Genomic DNA, 19,833 nt, shown 5'->3' with positions numbered 1-19,833 from the left:
TTTGGGCTGTTTATTTAGAAGATTAGCAGAAGAAAAGCCTGAAAAAAAATAAAATAATATTACTTTAGAATCTGATCTACAGGAAGATGGAAGCATGTTTTAAGACTTTCTCTCCAGTTTTGTTTTAAACCCTTTTATATTAGTTTTCTTCTTTTATGGAAACCAAAGTTAAACTGATATTCGTAGGCATATGTGCCTTAAATGATGAACCAAACAGAYAAGATCTTCCCCCAGGTAACCTTTTAAATTGTAATAACTTTTTAACTAAATATGATACTTCTGAAAACTGTAATGAAACAAGGAGTTCTCATTATTACAGAGACTGTTTAAAGAAGATGGGGAATCAAAAATGAAGAAAACCTCTTGGTCAGTGGTTCTGTGAATGAGGATAGTCTTATTTAAGCATTTTGTAGTACATCTTCCTATTTTCTTTATTTTACTATTTAATCTTATTTCATAACAGCCATAGCAGACTAGTTACCTTCTAGAAGATTATTGTGTTTGTCAAGCATTTAAGGTTTAATTTTATGCCACACCATTTGTGGCTTACATTCCAGAGCGCATTGCCAGTCTGGTCTTATTGAATAAATCTAACTAGGGTATAAAATAATTTTACTGGAGGTAGAGTGCTCCCATGTGACCAGAGTTTTTCCATACTCAAGCTGCTGAACTCTAGCAGAGGGTCAGGTGAGTGGTTCTCTGCTATCTGGAAAAGTCATGCAGGAAAACAAAAGCTCTTCTTGACAAATAGTCTCTATTGTTTGTTTATGAGACCACATCAGTTTAAATTTGCTATACAAATTAACTTCCTGCTACTGAAAAATAAACAGGAAAAAAATATGATAAGCAGCAAACGTTAATGAACATATTAATTCCTGTGYCTCCATTCCCTTTCTGTAAAAAAAAGAACAGCATCACTCTACATAAACTTGCCAAAAGTATTATTTTGAAAAGTAACATAACTACCTGTTAAGGTTAAGTTAGGTTAAGTTAGGTTAACTCCTTAAGGTTAAGGGAGTAATGCCACACTTGTGTTGAATTTACTGGAATTCAGATGGTAAAGTATTGCATATATAAAATATATTGCATATAATTGCATATAATGTGATTATAGACTTTATTATACAGGTACACACAAGGTGAAACGAGTTGAAGCTTCCTAGGCAACCTTAATTTGGGCATTTCTAGACTTTTGAAAGTTTTAGTTTGTATTTATTAAGAATAACTTTTTGCAAGTTTTACTTTTAATCATRTTTAGTAGCCTGGTAGTCACAAACATTCTATAGAAGCAGATGTAATGATGCATTGACGTTGCCTTTTGGTTAGAAAATGTGTTATTACCTAAATCAATAAATCAGTATCTAATTCCTGTTGAAAATTTATTCGCTGCCAAAAATATAGCCTGGTCGTTGTCTGTCTTCAAGTTATTCTACCATATTGTTATATAGCCTGGTATTATATATGGAAAAATAGAACTGTTTAATTTTTGAATTAACAGGTATTAGTGTAGATTATACATGCTTTTAAAATTCCGTTATCTTACTTTCTTCTCAGGAAAAGGCTCCACTTTCTCCATTTCCCATTTGTAGTTATGAAACCTTAGGTATTGTATTTAAAAACATATTTCAAAATTCAAGAWATAATATCTCTTCTTTTAGGAAGCATTATTTGATAATTCAGCTGTCATAGTTTAAATATACAGAGCATTTATGCTAACAAAAAGGCAGTTATTGGCTTTATGTAATCAAWTTTGAATTTTCCTAAAGATTATATGGATTGTTACAAAGTCTGCTAATTTTCTCTTACATAMTATTACTTTAACAAGATATATTCTGAGATATAGATAGCTTGAGCAGTAGCTTTTATTATTCCATATTTTCTGTGTTTTGGAAAGGAGTTATATTTATTTTCTGATTCTGGTAGTTTCTAGTTGTGTAGTCATAGACACCTCGTAATTGATGTGTGAAAGCATGATTTCCCAAATTATGTTCTTTACTTCTGTCATTATCTACTGTACTTTTGAAAAAACTTTTCTCTTTATAGCCTCGCTATGCTTGGKAATGATATAAATTGAATTATGGTGTGGAAGATGTGATTTTTTTTTTTTTTTTTGTCTCTCACTCTAAATACCATTTTCACAGTCTTTCTTCAGATGTGGATACAGTAGTATCAATCTAAGATCTACAATATTGGCACCATTATTTGTTTTAGAAAGAGCATAGCTATAGTGGTATAAAGTGTCTTTGTATAAGCATAACTGCATTTCGTCAAGTATGTCCTTTTCTGCATCCAGCTTGAACAGCTTGGACCTCTGCCATGCGGCTGTTCACGGCTGCCCAGCAGGTGGAGGTTACTAGTTTCACAGTTCAGCCAACAGAAGAGAAATGCAAGTTCTGACTATTCTGCTACAGTAAAGTTAGCAGTTGCTTCAAAGCATTTAATCAGCAATTGAGTTAAATTTGCTAGTTTTATACTTCAGTGGATCGGTTTGAGTTCCACTGGCTGTACATTGAGGAAGTATCCTCTGGTACAAACACAGTACCAGACATCCAGGGATCATAGATCTTGGATTTCCATCAGTTTGCAAAATGATTCTGTCTTTCAGTGYGAAGCAGGTTTTGTTGTTTTACCTGTAAGAGTATAGCTGAAGCCTTAAGATGCTATTTTTATAGGCTTATATTTTATTGAGCATTGAATTATTTGATTTGCTTGTTTTATGCAGACTTATACCATGGCCCTTTTCCCTTTTTTGTTTAAAAAATTCCAAATCCTCCCCCCGCCAAAAAAAGAAAAATTTCAAAATTCTTCCCTTTTCACCAGCAGCATGCTTTTGCATAATGATGAGCAACTCAACTACTACTTAAAAGAAAAAAAAAAAAAAAAAAAAGAAAAAAATCTGCCTTTTGGGAAGAGCAAAAATACTTGCTTGTACTTGATTGCTTTACCAAAAGATTCATATATCTTTGGAGATAATTTTTTTTAGCTGGCATAAATCTGTACCTTGCATTTCATCCAACCAAGAGACAATGTGTGCAGTTCACCATCAGAGTCCACAGGCCTAGGTGAAGTTTGCCTACGAGTCCCCTGCCTAGCTGCTGTCTGAGATCTTTGAGAGCGCTGTGGACAGTGGAAACTTTAGTGGGAGMAATCGTTACCTGAACTTTTCCATCCCTAGACACTGGATGGGAGCACTTCAGAAAAGCAAAAGAAATACTGTAGARTTGCACAGCTCACAAGACAAATCTTCAGAGCTCCAAAGATGACATGATTAAGGAATAATCTTAAATCAGTTTAATGTACAATCCCATTAATGTATAACCTGTATTTGTCTCTATTATTTTACTGTAAACTTCTTACTGCCCAGACTCTCCAGGTGACTTCAGTCACACTTCTTGCCAGCACCACAAGCTTTGCATATGCTTTGGCTATTAGCCGTGAAAAAAGCATTTATCTTCATGAAAAATATACTTCTGCATTATTATTTAACAATAATAAAGTGTACACTTTTTTGATTTTTGAAAATCTGGCAGTCTTTCCTATTTTGATATACCTATAAAAGTTTGCTCTTCTATATTTTCTGTGATTTCCTTTTCACTTCACCACTAGTGTTCTTGCACTCGCTATTTTTAGATGTTAGGCTAGCTACTGTGTTCTTTTTTGTACTTTGTTCTGCATAAGGTAACTTCCTCAAATGAAATATATACATATATATATATATGTTATTGCTTATAGGATGGAATGGGAAATTTGAGAGTCACTAAAAAAGGAATACGACTTGAAGGAATATCTGAATTTCTACTCCCACTATATGTGAAAGAAATCCATTCTAGAAAGGTATGTTTTGCATCTTTTTTTCTCAATTTACAGTCAATATAAATGATTTTTTTCAGTCTCAAATTACCAAGCTTCATTCTTACATCTTCTAAACTAGCAATCAGTAAGTTCTGTTTTTGAGGATATGATAAAAGAGAAAGCTGCCTTCATGTCAAAAATGAGTTTTTCTGAAACTTTGCTTACTTCCTGAAAGAAATTTCTTACGCTTAAGAAAGGATTCTCAAAGCATATATATATTATACTCAAAATGAATTCAGCATTGGAAATGCAACATTTGATGTGAACTCTAGAAATCCAAGATTGATGATGTAAGATATGCAAAATGCAGTGAAATAAGTGGATAATTTTATATATACTTAAGTAGCTCAACCTGAGTCCTTTCTGGTTTTAGACAGTGTGATTTTTTTAAGTAGGTGAAAGCAATCTTACTAAAGTGGATAATGTCTCTAAGATGGAATTTTTCAAAACAAACCATTTGTAATATTGTTAAATGTAATTGTTTTATCATTTAGCGGCAGGTTATTATAGAGAGGAAAAAGATAAAACAAGATATTATGTATTCAGAAGTTCAATATTACTCATTTTGACTCAGTCACACTGGCTTATAAAATATCATAGATCTATTAAAATCATTTTGCAGTATTTGAAATCTGTTAAGTCATTGCTACCATACAATTGATAACCTATGATCAGAGAGGAATGTTGTAATGGTTTTCAGTCAATCAAGTGCAAAGGATTTTAATAATATAAAAGTTGACAAGAGTGTAGGACATGCTTATACTCTAAATACTTTTGTGGAAAAAATCTTCTTTCTTTACATAGAGTCTGTTGAAATTTATCTTATGTGCATTAAAATATGTCTCAAGTACATTCATAAATGGTGTCATGTCAGTTTCCAATTACTTTTAATTATTTTACTCTTAATTATGTTAATAGATGTGTAAGATGAACAGCTAGTCTCTTTGTCTTTTTCTGTAAAGCTAAGCTCTTTCAGTGTTTAACAGAGTTGCAATACTGGGCCTAGGTAATGGAAATATTTTAAAATATTTAGTGAACAGYGTTTCCATTGATAATGTCTGATTTTTATCACTTTATTAAGATGGTAATATTCCCTTACCTTTTGGTTTAGTAAGGCTTTCTCTGCTTTTCTAAAATTGGAAAGGCATCTACAGGGGAAATTTGGCCATGGTTTTTATCCTAGCCGTGGAAAGGACTGAGTACCTCTAAAGTAACTTCTCCGATCTTTTAATATTTCCTTTATGGTTTTGAAACTGTAGAATTTATCATATTAACCATCATACTTTCATTTTTTCTAGCTATTTCTAATCTTCATATCAAATATAAAAAATTCTTTAAAGTCATGCCTTAAGTTTGAACCTCTCCAGTATAAATATTCTGATATGTGGAGTTTGTGAAAATTTGTGTAAAATTCCCAGGCCCTTCAGGGAGCACATTTTTTGCCCTAGAAATTACAGAATGTTGTTCATTGTGTTCATTTTTCTCAGTTCCTACTCACTGGTGGATGGTGTCTGTTATTGCACCAGTTTCACTTACTGTGCGTGACAGTTACGACTTGGGATATTTGCTTGGTGGGGTGCTTTATACTGCAGAACGGTGGTTCTGTTAAAGTAGAAACTTCAGTTTCAAGTGAGATTAATGAGACGATCAAGTAGGGCCCTAATTTCACTCAGAGCTGCTAGCCAACCTGAGAAAAAAACACATGCAAATGTAAGTGCTGTAAAGGAACAAGATGCAGTCTACCAGTAGCCTAACATAAGGTTACATTAGTCCTATAAAGCTAAAGGAAAAAAAAAAAGGTCCATCAATAAGTGCCCTCAAACCAACAGAAGAAAAAGAATAGATCASTAGCTGGACAAAGTATCTCAACTAAAATTTTATTTTTGGTGTCACAGATCTATTCAGGTCCGACATTAGAACACTTGYTATCTAGCTTAAAAAAGTATTATCTATGTAGATTTAGTTACCACYTTGCAGAGCTTGTAAATCCTATGCACATCCCAACTCTTCACCAACTTGTTTAGTAGTTATTGCGCTGAAGTTCCTGTAACTTGTGGCACATGAAAACATGAATGGCACAGAGGAACACGGGGGGAGAACACTCTGGAGCTGTGCTCCAGTAGGTATTCATATGTAAAATCACTCATTTATTTCATTGCATTTTGCATACATTACATAAGCAATTAAAGTAGGTATTTGAGATGTCCCTGCGCATGGCATTCCTAGGCACGTGGTATCTGCATGTGGCATTAGCTGCGGTGTCACTGGAGAAACTTAACTCAGTGCTGGAGAAATCTTAAGTGTGAGTKAAGTTTCTGAGCTCTCATTACAGCCAGTAGAGATCTAGTCAATACAGGCAGTGGGTTTGGAAGCACTCTTCTGCTTGCCAGCTCTTAGTGTCTACTTTGGGTGATGCAGGAGCAGAATGCCTTTCCCCTCTTTTCCATGTAAGCGGTGAGGATTTAAATGTGGTGCTTACCAGAGGTTAAAATGTACCAAGGAATTAAAATTTTAAACAGTCTAGATTTAGACATTGAATCAAAATACTAGTCTGAAAGTAGGAAGTTTGAGTAAGAGAATGTTATATTTTTCTCTAAATTTCTTTTCCATTTTTATATCATTTGCATTGATCCAGGTGCAAGCAATCCAGACTAATGATATACCCCCAGAAAAATGTAATAAGACATCAAGTAACACCTCATGTAATGACCTGAATTATTAAAATGTTTTAGATTTCTTTATCATCCTGTACTGCTGCAGTTGTGAATGGAAACAATCACTGTAGAGTTTTATTAGTTTGTCATGTAACAGTAAGAACTAATGCAGGGTGTTTTCTTTAGAATTTGTTTTAGATTTATTGATCTTATTTTATTCACACCTGTAATGCTTATAAGAGTTGAAGGAAATTCAAGTTTCCTTTGTTAAGTAGTTTTCCTTATACATAAAAGCAGCATTGCCTCATGCTATGGCAGTTGTTTTGCTTTTTCTATACAGTTAACATGGTTAAAAGTATACTCTCCAGGCTTAGACCACATGTTTTCAAGAGACAATCTTAGAGAACACTTTAGGTAATGATTTAGTTGAAAATCATTGAAAAAGAGGTGTGGAAAACAAAAACATTGACTACATATAAACTTGTAACTGAACACACACAACTCTGAAAACTTGCTGTATATCTTGTATTTTTAAATACATGATTGTCTTTCTGAGAACAAATAATATTTTTCCCATGTGTGAGCAATCTTAGCAAAAGCTTTTTGACAGTACATTTATTTTTTTGCCCTTTCTCCAAGTATACTTCATCATCAACATAGAGTTAATCTTTGTGAATTCAGGTCAGTACATATTTAGGTTAGTATTATGTCTTACATGCTTTTATGTCAAGGCCTGAATTCTCTTCTTGACAAAAGACTTGATTTGAATTTGATTCCTTCCTCTGACTTCTTAACAACCTCAATTGAAAATTGATTTTTTGCAAAGTCCACAGTATTGATGAATATTATGGTCACAGCAAAAATTCTGCTACTGTGTTTTCTCCAGATCTTTTCTTTGACATAGAATTTTATTTGTAAGTTGTCTTTGCCTTTGTTATCCTGATGGCAAATCTTTATGGCAGTGCTTTGTGGCTTTAGTGCGGTATTAAATCTGTTTCAAGTTAGTTAAAGAGCAGAATATTCAGCTATTAGAGGAAATCTTTCTACTTCCAGCAGCTGCTTTTAGGCTTACACTGATAGCTGAGCTGTTGACTTGAATTTTCTTCCAATGTATCAGTATGCACCTTTATCATTTAAGAATGGGTCCATGTTCTGAACTGTCTTCACAGACTGTAATTAGATTTCTGCTTAGAGAAATAGCCAAGTATTTCTGATGACCATTGCTCATACAAGGTTAACATAGTGATGGAGTTATTTAAAAACCCTATTTATTAGATCAATATTTAGAAAGCTATTTCACTATTGTAAAACATGCATGAAATTCCATCTAGTGTGGGTAAAAGTTGAATATCGGTGATATTGATTATGAACCAGCCATCAAGGTAGCTTATATTGTAAATGTTGCTTTGAAAAAAATATGAGAAATTTGTSAGTTATTTGAGATTCTGGTAGTTACAAAGGTGTTAGTGTCTCTTCCACTGCTTTTTTTGTGCATGTAATTACACTGGTCTTGTGTTGATATAATATCTGGTTTCAACATTTGATTGTGCTAGTCAGATTACTGGTTTCCCAGAGAGGTTGTGGAGTCTTCATCCTTGTAGTTATTTAAAAGTCATCTGGACAGGGTACTGGGCAACATGCGGTAAGTGGCTCTGCTTGAGCAGGGGTGTTGGACAGAATGATCTCTAGAGATCCCTTCTAACCTCAACCATTCTGTGATTTCTTGGCTAGAGTAGAAAGAGGTATTTGTAACTTACATAGAAATTATTTTATTTGATTCTCTGTAGTCTATTTTATAGAAATCCCATGGAAGGTAATAGTTCAATGAAATTTTTGTTAAGTACCTCTTGCATAAAAGATAGAATCATAGAGTAATTTAGATTTCAAAGGTCTGGCTACCTGGACAAAGTAGTGCCTGCTTTGAAGCACCCTCATATGTACACTTTCTCGTCTCAGAGACCAGTGCATGATCAGCCCAATTAAGCTGTCATGCCTGAAACGTGTTCATAATCAGTTGCAACATCCTGTGCAGATTTTGTTTTTGTCGGTTTTGGGATGGGGAGCATATTCTTTGGAAAACATAAAGCCAAATTGTTCCCTATATACAGCCTACTTTCTGCTCTATAAGATGTCCCATTACCGTATAATAAAACTAGTGCGAGTCCCTCACTCTTACCACTACTGAGGCCTGAAGGTACCAGGGAAAACCCAATTGGGAAATGCAGTCATTTTCCACCTTCTTTGTACTATCAAAGATCAAAAACACACCAAAAATTCTCCCTTTATTGCTCAGTGTAAAGTACAATGCTTGTTTCTGCAGCTGCATGTCACGTTGCTCTCTGGTAAAGTCTGAAATGCTCCCAAGTCATTTTTCTGATACGTACTCTTYGGATTTGCCTTTGGGAATCTCTCACCTGTCAGTGAGAATAAAGTCATTACTGTGGCATAAAAGGCCCTCTAAGTCATTGCGGCTCTCAACATGGTGTACTTCCAATGTACTGAAAGCCTAGTGTCAGTTTATTGGCTATGAACATGATATAAGGTATTCTTAATCACAAGTTTTGCCAAGGGACAAGTCACTCTTATATTTGTTGGTGGTCTCTGTAGGGACTGCCATTCTGAAATTGAGTTGGCTGTACTCCACTCTTTGCTGACAGCTGATAAGACCTTCATGAATCATGACTTTGCCCTTGATTTGCTATACTTCACTGAAACTTGTCTGGGGGTCACCCAATTGTACAGCTCTATCTTTTGAACACATCATTTTTTCATGTCACCCTGGTACTCTAGTTATGATTACAGTGATTTGTTGTTCATCCAAGGAAGATGTCTACTCCTTATGCTGAAAAATCTGAGTTGATATTACCTAAGCTTTTACTCTGGATGATTACAGTTCATGAACAAAGTCATGYGTGGCCTAAATCCACCTAATTTTTATACCAGCCTGAGAAACAGATTTCGATTTGGGAACAACTTCAGAATAATATGGAACAATTAAAGAAATAATGACTTTCTTTTGGGGTTTTGTTGGTGTTTTGGTATCAAATGCATCTTCAGTTTTAAAATATTTCCTTGCTTGTAATGCATCTGTATTCCAATAGGACAAATTTCAGTGAAACTCTGCAATGTCTCAGTTTGCTCATCATRTCCTGTGGCTGATCCTGATACACACTCAAAGTGATTGTTTTGAGTTGTTTTGACTGTATGGACTTCTGCTCTGTAGAAAACATAAAACTTTGGATGCACAGACGAAAAAAATTAAAGAGAGAGCTGTTACTGGGGTGGTGGGGGGGATTCATGTAAACCATTACCATCTGTACAAAGTACATGATTTGTCACACAAAAAAACTGCTTGTCTGTTAGTCCTAACTTGGAGACTGCTGAGGTGATTTGAAATGTATTGCTTTAAGTCAGGCTATGCGACACATTGCTTGTAGGCCTTTAGTATCAAAGGTAAAGACAAAGCTTCACAAAAACATTGTAAATAGTATGTTATTTAAGTTAGGAGAGCAACATTATATTCAGAGACTCTGTATATTAACAACAAGGAACACACATGTAATAACGTTAAATATCTAGATAAGCTAGGTAAGAAGATAGTGAAGTGAACAGAAAACTGGCTGAGCTGCTGGACTCAAAGGATTGTCATCAGTGACACTGGTCCAGCTGGATGCCAGTCATTAGGAATGTTCCCCAGGGGTGGCTACTGRGACCAGTATCGTTTAACATCTTTGTGAATTAGCTGTATGATGGGACAGAGTGAACCCTGAGCAAGTTTGCATAYGGTACAAAACTGGGAGGTTTGGCTGATAGAYCAGATAGTTGTRCTGCCTTTCAGAAGGACCCCAGCAGGCTGGAGAAATGGGCAGATAGGAGCCTCAGGAAGTTCAACAAAGGGAAGTGCCAAGTCCTGCACTTTGGGAGGGATAACTCCAGGCACAAGTACAGGCAGAGGGCCAACAGGCTGGAAGGGAGTTTTGTAGAAAAAGACCTAGGGGTCCTGGTGGACACAAAGTTGAGCATGAACCAGMATGTTCAATGCTCTTGCAGCAAAGAAGGGCCACAAAGATGCTTAAGGCACTGGAGTATCTGACATAAGAGGAGAGATTGAGAATGCGGGGATTGTTTAGCTGGGAGAGGGGAAGGCTCACACTTACCGATGTGTATAATACCAGGGGTGGGAGGAGTTAAAGAAGACAGAGCTAGGCTCTTCTGACTAGTGCCCAGAGACAGGGCAAGAGGCAATGGCAAAACCTGAGATACAGGAAATTCCACCAAAACATAAGAAAAATCTTTTTTACTATAAGGATGATTAGTTGGACAGGATGGATGATATCTCCGTTCTTGGAAATATTCAAAACCTGACTGGTCATGGTCCTGGAAAACCTGCTTTAGTAGACCTAGGTTTGAGTAGGGAGCTTGTAATAGATGGACTCCAGAGGACCCTTCCAACCTCAATTCAATTCTATGAAAAGTCTACATATGGAAATTGCATGATGGTGTCAGTAGAACCTGTTCTTTCCATTTTGCTGTCTTCATAAGTACTACAAATAAGTAGTTTCATTTGTGATGGAGTATGTTCTGGACAAAAGAACAATAAATTAATTTATTTAAGCAGAATAAAACAAGAAAAATAACAAAAATATAGCTGTTTTAACAGTTCGTAATTTTAATTATTTCCAACTCAGTAATAATAACATTCTTCCTTTTTTATGATTCATATCAGATGAATCTCAAAAGTACTGGATGAAAAAAGCAGATCAAAACTTCAAAGACAGAGCTTTGAAAGTGAACATAAGAAGGATTCTCAAGATACTCATTCTAAAACAGAAATTGTTACCTTATTTAAAGTATAKTTTCTTTAAGCGCAGGCCTACCTGCAAAATTAGTTTTATCCATTAGATAAAGTATGTAGACAAATTAATTTCATGTTTTAGCATAAAACAGAAATATTGGTCATATGTCCTTTTTACTTGACCAGTTATGCTTTCTATATATCATGTATTTTGTGTTATGATTTCACACTTTTAAAAAAAWGTGTTATTAAGCATAAAAAGTAGACAAGACATTCATAATCTTCAAAAATAAACAACAGTAACATGTAAAACCCCAAATGTGTTTATTATTGTAAAGGAGCTGTGAATGTTCAAGTGTAAGTCTTGAAACAGTTTTTATTTTAATGACATCTTATGCAAAGTCATAGAAGCTTACTTCTGGAGTTTGATGAACCAATTTAGAAGAGTAATTCTTCTCATTTTACATCTATTTAGGCATGATGTCAGACCTTTGTTATATTAAACTAAATTTTTTCCTGTTATTGTTCTCAGCATTTTTGCAGTCTATCAGGAAGAATTAAATTCCTAATAGAAAAAAATTACATTTTAACTGTAGAGGAAATACTGTACACAGTTTGCCAAGCATCTCATATGTGAACTGGGGAAATTAACAAATATATTGAMGTTTAAAATGAAGAAAATAAGAATGAATCTTACCTATATTCCAAACTCTCTGTCTATCAGTAATAAAGTGTAATCTTCACATCTTTTTTTGTCATTCCCTAATTAGAAGACCATTCCCTTCTTATGGGGGCAAATTACTTCTTCCKCTACAGCTTGTGACAGCTGACTATTACAAGCAGATACTGTGTTTGCAGGTTAATATTTATAATATTGTCCGTCTCCTCTTTGAAATGAGCTTTCCATATTTTTCTCTATTCAGTAAGAACTGAATTGTTTTGGCTACTTCAAAATCTACAACATTCTTTCAATTTTTCTACATACACACCTATATATATGCACATATATGTGTATATAAGACACACACACACACATACACATATTTATATATYATTTTTGTTGTTGCATTAATCTTTTTTCATTTTTGTGTCCAGGGCCAGCTAGCAACGTTTTAAGTTATTGGTTGGTCTTCAAAACTGCACCCTTTTATTCTAGACAGAAAGCATGCTTTCTGAGGGTACATTATGCATCCTTTCTTGTCGTAAGAACTAGATGACAGCATAATCCTCCAGTTTCTGAAACAGCTTGTCACCAATGATGAAATTTTCAGCCTTGAAAATGCATTTATAGGGTATTGTTTGTTTGGGTTTTACTATACCCTGAAAGAGTTTCCCATCCATCTAGTAGTGTGACTTAAACTTCAAACTTTTTAATGTATTTCTGAAATCCCATCCTCAATGACTTCAAAATTGCATTTTTCTTGTGCTGCCAGATAATTTGTCAGAAAACTGCCCAGCCTCCATCAGTTTCAGGAAGCAGCAGCATTACCTGTAATGAGGAGAGATCAAGCTTTCTTCCTCAAGAGTTAAAATAAGGTAGGGAGGGTAAAAAAATAAAAGTGCTATAAGCATTTTATTAAAATAGTTTGAATTGTGAAGATATTGCAGGTGAAATAATGTGCTTCAGAACCAAAATTATCCTTTTCCTGTTCCTTGTGCTGCCTACAATAAGGAAAAACATTAGYGATACTCATTGCTGTTAGATCTTAAATATGTTGTTAGTTCAGTCCTTCCTTATAGAAGGCTGGTGGGGTAATAATTTTACTTTTAGATGTAAAATAAATAAGCATCATTTTTCATCATCTTGTGCTTCATGCTGTTGAATATTTACTAACACTGTTATTCCAAAGTAGTTTTGAAGTTATTCCTTCGAGAAATAAAGTGCAATGATTTGGTTATTTCAGAACAAGAATTGTGTGTGACAATAGCAAGTAACATTAACATTAGTTGAAAGCTTTGCTGACTTTAACAGCATCTTCATGAACTTAATTGCACAAAGCAGAACAATTTAAACTTTCTTCAGTACGAACAGTATGATTGCTTGAATTCATTTTTCATTACAGAAGTTAAAAAATCTAATAAAATAACCTCACAATTGTAATTTCTTGTCAGTAAATACCATGCACTTAAAAAAAAAAAACAAAAAAAAAAACAACAAAAAAAAAAACTCAATGTGTCATCAAATTCATGTATTTTATGCTGTGTTCCTGTTTCTTGCCTTGGATGTAATCGTGCAGCCCTTTTTCAAGGATAATTTCTTACAGTTTTTGCAGGCGGGCATGAACATTCCAATTTTTCTGTCTCACTTCTGGGCTTTCCTATTAATAGATACCTTCTCCCTTTCTCCAAAGTTAAAGAAATGAGAAACTGAGAGAAGACATTGAAAGGTTTATTATTCAAACTTCAGTTTATAGATTGCTGATTTGCAGGCAACTAAAATGTTCTATTGTATCCATCCATTATATTTTACAACATTTTCAAAAGTTGTTTCAGAAAGCCTGAGATTTCTACTTGACAGTTTCAAGAACTTYATCTGTATAGGATTCTGTCCAACCAAATTTCAGTTTATAACAGTATAATGGTTATCTGTTCCAGGCAGATTAAGACATGAAATAAGCTACTTCAACTATGTCAAAGTCCTTTGTCTCTTGTGCCTTATTGACAATAATGTAAATAATAATAATAATAATAAWWAATAATTCCTATATTTTTTAAGTAATGACTGAGTTGATTTCTTTTTCTTTTTTTCTTTTGTTTTTCCGTATCTCTGCTTTGTTGTAATTATGAAATACTACTCACATAACATCTGCACAATATATTTTGTATTAACAGAGGCCTTGGGCCAACTTCTGCTCTAGAAATGTAAGTATCCTGTTAACTCCAAATTTTAAAACTCAGCTCTAGTAGCAATATGGACTCTAGCCCATAGACCCAGGAACCCTTTCTGTAAGATGTTAGATTTTAAAAGCTCAGCATTGATCAGGCTTACTGCTGCTTTGCTCTAAATTTTTGCTTGAACAAATTTAAAATTAAACATAAAGATTTTAGTTGTGTGAATGTTTCAAGGACAAATTCTTCAAACTATGTAAGTGATCCCTAATTTGAGAAAAGACAAAAAAACAATAAACTTGTATCACTGTGTGATGTATTGAGTCTCATAGACACAAATGGGGGTTGTAAGAATAATTTTAACATGTATATTATAAGAACAGTTTTGGGGTAAATTCAATTGGAAATAAATACTGAAAAGAACTTCAGGCTACAGATGTTGGAATTTAGCAGTGAGACTGGGATGAAGAAAACTCATAGGGAAAGCAAAAGTCTTATAACAGAAGCAGCTGAACAAGTTAGCATCAGCACTGGAATTGGTAATTAGAGTTTCAACATTAGAATTGTACAATAAACATCTGAGGATTTACAGTAAAGTTGGTTCTTAGTCTTGAGCCAGAGACTCATTCATATCTTCAGCTGAACTGAAATCACACATTCTGCAACGAAAGTAACTATAGTTCACAAAATTTGTTACTGTGCCAATCTGTCATGCACAATTTTGCCAACAGTTCCTACAGWATATACTCTTGAAGTAGTCTTTGAAAGTATAAATGGTAACTGTAGCATCACAGATCTAGGTCRGTGATGGTGAAATGTTTTTGGTCTAAAGCCTAATTAATTTTTAAAAGTACAGTGTTGTTGTACCTCATTCTCATTAGTAAAAGTGAAATCTCTGTTGGCATCCAACACTGATCTATGTGAAACTAAATAACTTCTARTAAAAAGGAAAACTGAAGTCTACACTAAGGATACAGAATGATTTGACTTTGTCTCCTATTAGTTGAAAAAGGATAGTTTGAAATGCATTGAAAGTTCTCACCAAAGAAGAAAATGATATGAATATCTGAAATATTGTCAATACAGTATGTAAGAGGCCATGTTTATATTCCCTCAGCTCAAGATTTTTTTTTTTTCTTTACTTTATACTTTGTTCTTAGCACCTTAAGAAATCCTGCAATTATCAATTGCTCTTTACACTGTTAGAGGAGCATTTAGAAGACTGTTCTGGGCTGCAGATAGAATCAGTTCTAGTATTTGTGTATTTCTGGCTATTTTTCTTGTTCTTTTCTCAAGTTGCAGGGGCTAACTTTGTGCAATTGCTAGTCACAATACTGGAGGAGGCACCTGCTGAGCACAGCATAGATGCTTTCTTTGTGAATTCAAGTAGCCTMAATCAATAACTACTAACACATTCTACAGAGACATTTTGTCATGTGTACATTTTGGTAACAATAGCAAGCATAAATCTGTTTTTTCACCCTGAGTTTAGTGTTCAGATGAAGGCGTATAGATGCATCAATATTGTTTGATCTTCAGGTTTTAGTTCAGGGAATGTATATTCCACACATGTCCCTGTCTCTTAATTCAGTAAGAACCAAGTATGCAGCAGCCACTTTCTTACGTCCCATTTATCTTGGTTTCTACATAAGAACCACAAAAGGATCTAAAATATCTAGGTGTCTGATATGCATGACAGCTAGACCAGAATCAGAACATATGCCACATAATTCAGCAAGAATTGTAGATGCAGCCAGCATGATACAATTTTGGTGCTAGATTCTCTCCCATTGAATAAACCCAGTGCAGATGTGGAACAAACATAAGAAACAAGTAGGCATAAACATATGGAGTCTAATACATGGCTCCACTCCAACCTCAGTACGAAGGCATCGTACTGTCCTGGCCACAGCATCCAAAGCCATTCATTTCTCCTGAGATGATAATGAAATTATCCTTTATGAGGTATGTGTAGATGCTTGCTTCACGCCATCTGAAATTACCAATTCGTTCCACGTTGATTTTTCTGAGAAAAAATTAGAGATATTTAACTGTACATTTGGGTCAAATTTCAGCTCATGTACAGACAGTTGACTGTCATATCATTTATTCCCTGAAACAGACTAATCTTATATCAAATAAAAATATTATGCATATGAATGTTTCTCATCTTAGTTATGTRAAGGTCAGTAGATTTTTTTCCTTTATTTTTAGGTTCTATGGATTTGTGATTTTTAATAATTTTGCTAAACTTTGTAGTAAAAACAAACAGATTAAAGTGAATTGTTTTGATTAGTTTTTAATAGATCAGTTAAACTTTTGATCTTGGATATAAAGTGAATGACTTCCAGTAGTTAGGCATAGTATCTTAAGATCATGCAGTCTTTTTCAGATGTGTTTCTAATTCCTTATAACAGTCTCCTCTGATCCATAACTGCATGACATTAGCGTTTTGGTTTGGATCAAGAGTGGATTTTTGAAGGGCATCTTGCATCTCTCTCCAGTTACTGCCCTTTGGTACATATTACAGCATGGTCTTGGAGTATGCAAACTGGATTCTTTTTCTGCAAAAAGTGTTCTGTAACTGCTACTGGGCGTTCAATCCACATGACTGGATAAAAGTTAATCAGAAGTAACACCTCACAAAATACAAATAGTGTGAACATTAAGTCCACAGCACCAACAGTTTTGCTCTAAAGGTCAGTTCTAATTGGACTATGCTAATGCAGATAKAACCAGTTTCTCACTTCCAGTAATCAAGCTGTTCCCGCTTCCCTTGGCTCCCCTTCCAGAGAAGCAAAGGCCTCTGTTAGCTTGTCAGCCTGTCTGCAGGTTTACGCATGAGGCTTAATTAATGTCTTCAGCTGTAGTCCAGAGTGCGTGCGCTCCCTCACAGACACTTTGGATAGATTTCTGTGATTAAAGTGAAGTAAAACTGATAAAGAAATCTCTAAAGRCTAAAACTTCCAAACAAGAAATGACACTGAGAAATCACTATTTGTCCTGAGAATAAATAAGAAGCCTTCTTTAGTTTTGACCTCTAATGGTACACTAACAGTTTCTTAAAGCCCTTAATTATATCAGACTTTGTGTATCTGTTTTTCTTGTTTGTCTCTCCCTTTTTTTTTCCTGTTTTCTTCTACTGAGCTCCTTCATAAACTTCAGCTATGTAATATGCATTAAAAAAAAATGTTTTTGAGTGTATTTTATAAATCATTCTTGAAGAAGGTCTCAGGATCAGGATATCTTCAGAAACCTTTCAATTTCACTGTGCTCACATGATAACTCTTTTGTTTCATTTAATTTTTTAATGATGAATACCCTTATCTGATTAACCATCATGATTAACTTCATAGTTTTACTTATTTAGTATATAGCTCCTCTTTAATGGTAGACATTTCTACCTACGTGCACTGTGACCCTAGCGTAGCAAGCTTTTAACCAGATTTCATTCAATGTCTTGGATGAATCTTTGATAATATCATGTTTCACTTATTTGTTTTGATTTTTAACACACAATTGCCATTCTCAACTATATATCATTTTGCCATAAATTGTGACTAAGATTGTCTTAAAAAATATAAATGTAGCAGCTCACTTAGCACCAGAATGAGGATATTCAACAAGTGTCTATCTTTCCTTTTACCTGTTTTTGTCTTCTACCTTTAGGTGAAAAGAAAGGGTAAGGCTGGTAAAATACTTTGACAGTAAACAAATTCACTTCATTTAGAATGATGTAAGCCTTTATTATAAAAGACTGCTCAGAAGAATATCTTCCCCGGCACTGTCCTGTTTCATATCACTTTCAGGACCGAGGGTACCTTTTCTAGGATATATGTGAGTGCTTAGAATTTAAACTTTTATGTCTTTCTGCCTTTTGTTTTTGTGCTGAGATGGCTACAAAGGTTAGAAAAAGCAGAACCGTGATCAGAATCAAAGGCCAATAGCTTTCTTCACAATTTCAGACAAGATGGCTTCTGTGCCTCAGTTCTTTTTCTGTAAAACAGGGATAACAGCATTTTCCTATCCCAGAGAAGGTTGTAAGGCTAGATACCTTAAAAGATTATACACGCTGTGAGACCTTSTAAGCAAATATGAACAGGGCATTGTAGTGTTAGTACTATGTAAAGAAGTAAATACTGTATTTGTATAGAGTACTTTATATCAAGCATGTTGAGATCATCCATTAATGTTCAGTGCCTCCAGTTACTATTACAATTATTTTGTTTTCCATCTAGAAGATCAAGTTTATAAGCATCATTCTAAGCTCATCCTTCTCTTATAATTTATTTCCTGTGGTTTTTGAGACTGATGAGCTATAAATTGTCCATGAGATGCAATGCTTTTTTTCTAATCAGAAGCTATAAAAAGTAAAGCCTAGCATTATTTTATTGCTTTACTAAACAGCTCTGCTAATGAGGCTACCAATACAATGTTCCCATTAAAAAAGTGAAACTGATAATGATGTTGCTCCTGATTGGGAATGAAGGACAAACAGTGTTGTTACGAATTGTTTCTAGCAAATGTCTTCATYCTTAGAGATGCTTCAGGAGCAGGAGCACTAACGCTAGATAACACTGAAAGTAAAGAGCAATTCTGCCATGGTAAGATAGAAAAATAGGGAGATTCCATTCCTGCTTAAGTGTTTCAGTCCGTATKAGTATAAGTAAGCTCTGATCAAAGTGAATACATTTACAGCATCTAAAATATGGTGATATTTTTTACAAAAATGTATTAGAAAAATACATCATGTTCTTTAGCGTTTTCACAGGCCTGATGTTTCCCACAGCTTCTTTTCTTTGATGTGTTTTTTCYTTTCAAAAGTAAATGATCTTTGATCATAAATATAATATGTAAGGGGTACCAACRTCTGAGCAACAGAGAGGGTCATTGATTTATTGGAGCCAGACAATGTATGAATTGGCTTCCACTCTCTATAAAATGCTATTTTTTCTTTATCTTTCATGAGAACGAATCTAAGACTTTTTGAATCTCTGTACTTGGGTCTGTGTGCATTTGTGTGTGTGTGAAAGAGAGAGGAAGAGAATGTGATCCTTGCCCAGGACATACAGCTTGGAAAATTAAGGTTCAAATTCCCGATCAGACAAGAGGCCTAAGCCAAGAGGATTGCTGATGCTTTTTCTGGAAATGATTTCTTTCTGATTTTGATTTTAAAAATTCTATCTCTTTCAAAAGCAGTCCATATTCTCATAAGAGTTTTAGGGTTTTTTTTGAAGGAAAATTCATCTGATTTAATGTAATGATTCCTAACTAGTTTGTTTCCATACCTCTCTGGAATTTCCAGAATCATAGACTCATAGAATCAGTAAGGTTGGAAGGGACCTCTGGAGATCATCTAGTCCAACCTCCCTGCTCAGCAGGGTCACCTAGAGCATGGTAGACAGRGTTGCATCCAGGCRGGCCTTGAATATCTCCAGAGAAGGAGACTCTACAACCTCTCTGGACAACCTGGTCCAGTGCTCCGTCACTCTCACAGGGAAGAAATTCCCTGAAATTCTCATGTTCAGGCRGAACTTCCTGTGGTTCAGTTTCTGCCCGTTGCCTCTTGTCCTGTCACACGGGAAAACTGAAAAGACTTTGGCCCCGTCCCCTTGACACCCTCCCTTCAGGTACTTACACACATTGATAAGATCCCCCCTCAGTCTTCTCTTCCCCAGGCTGAAGAGGCCCAGCTCTCGCAGC

At 34.8% G+C, this 19,833-nt stretch overlaps 1 protein-coding gene across 1 annotated transcript in view; it reads left to right on the top strand.

Annotated features, from left to right (window-relative positions):
• SGCZ (sarcoglycan zeta) overlaps positions 1-19,833 on the top strand; it is a 218,468-nt gene that overhangs the window by 95,026 nt on the left and 103,609 nt on the right. The window contains exon 2 of the mRNA XM_085309147.1: positions 3,733-3,834. Within this exon, the coding sequence (XP_085165273.1) occupies positions 3,733-3,834 (102 nt within the window). The remainder of the gene's footprint in view (positions 1-3,732; positions 3,835-19,833) is intronic.

Source organism: Rhea americana, unplaced genomic scaffold (assembly GCF_003343005.1).
Source record: "Rhea americana isolate MKP2758 unplaced genomic scaffold, rheAme1 scaffold_292, whole genome shotgun sequence".
Taxonomy (NCBI): domain Eukaryota; kingdom Metazoa; phylum Chordata; class Aves; order Rheiformes; family Rheidae; genus Rhea; species Rhea americana.
Note: the sequence above shows the minus strand (reverse complement) of the source record. Positions and strands in the feature narration are given on the sequence as shown.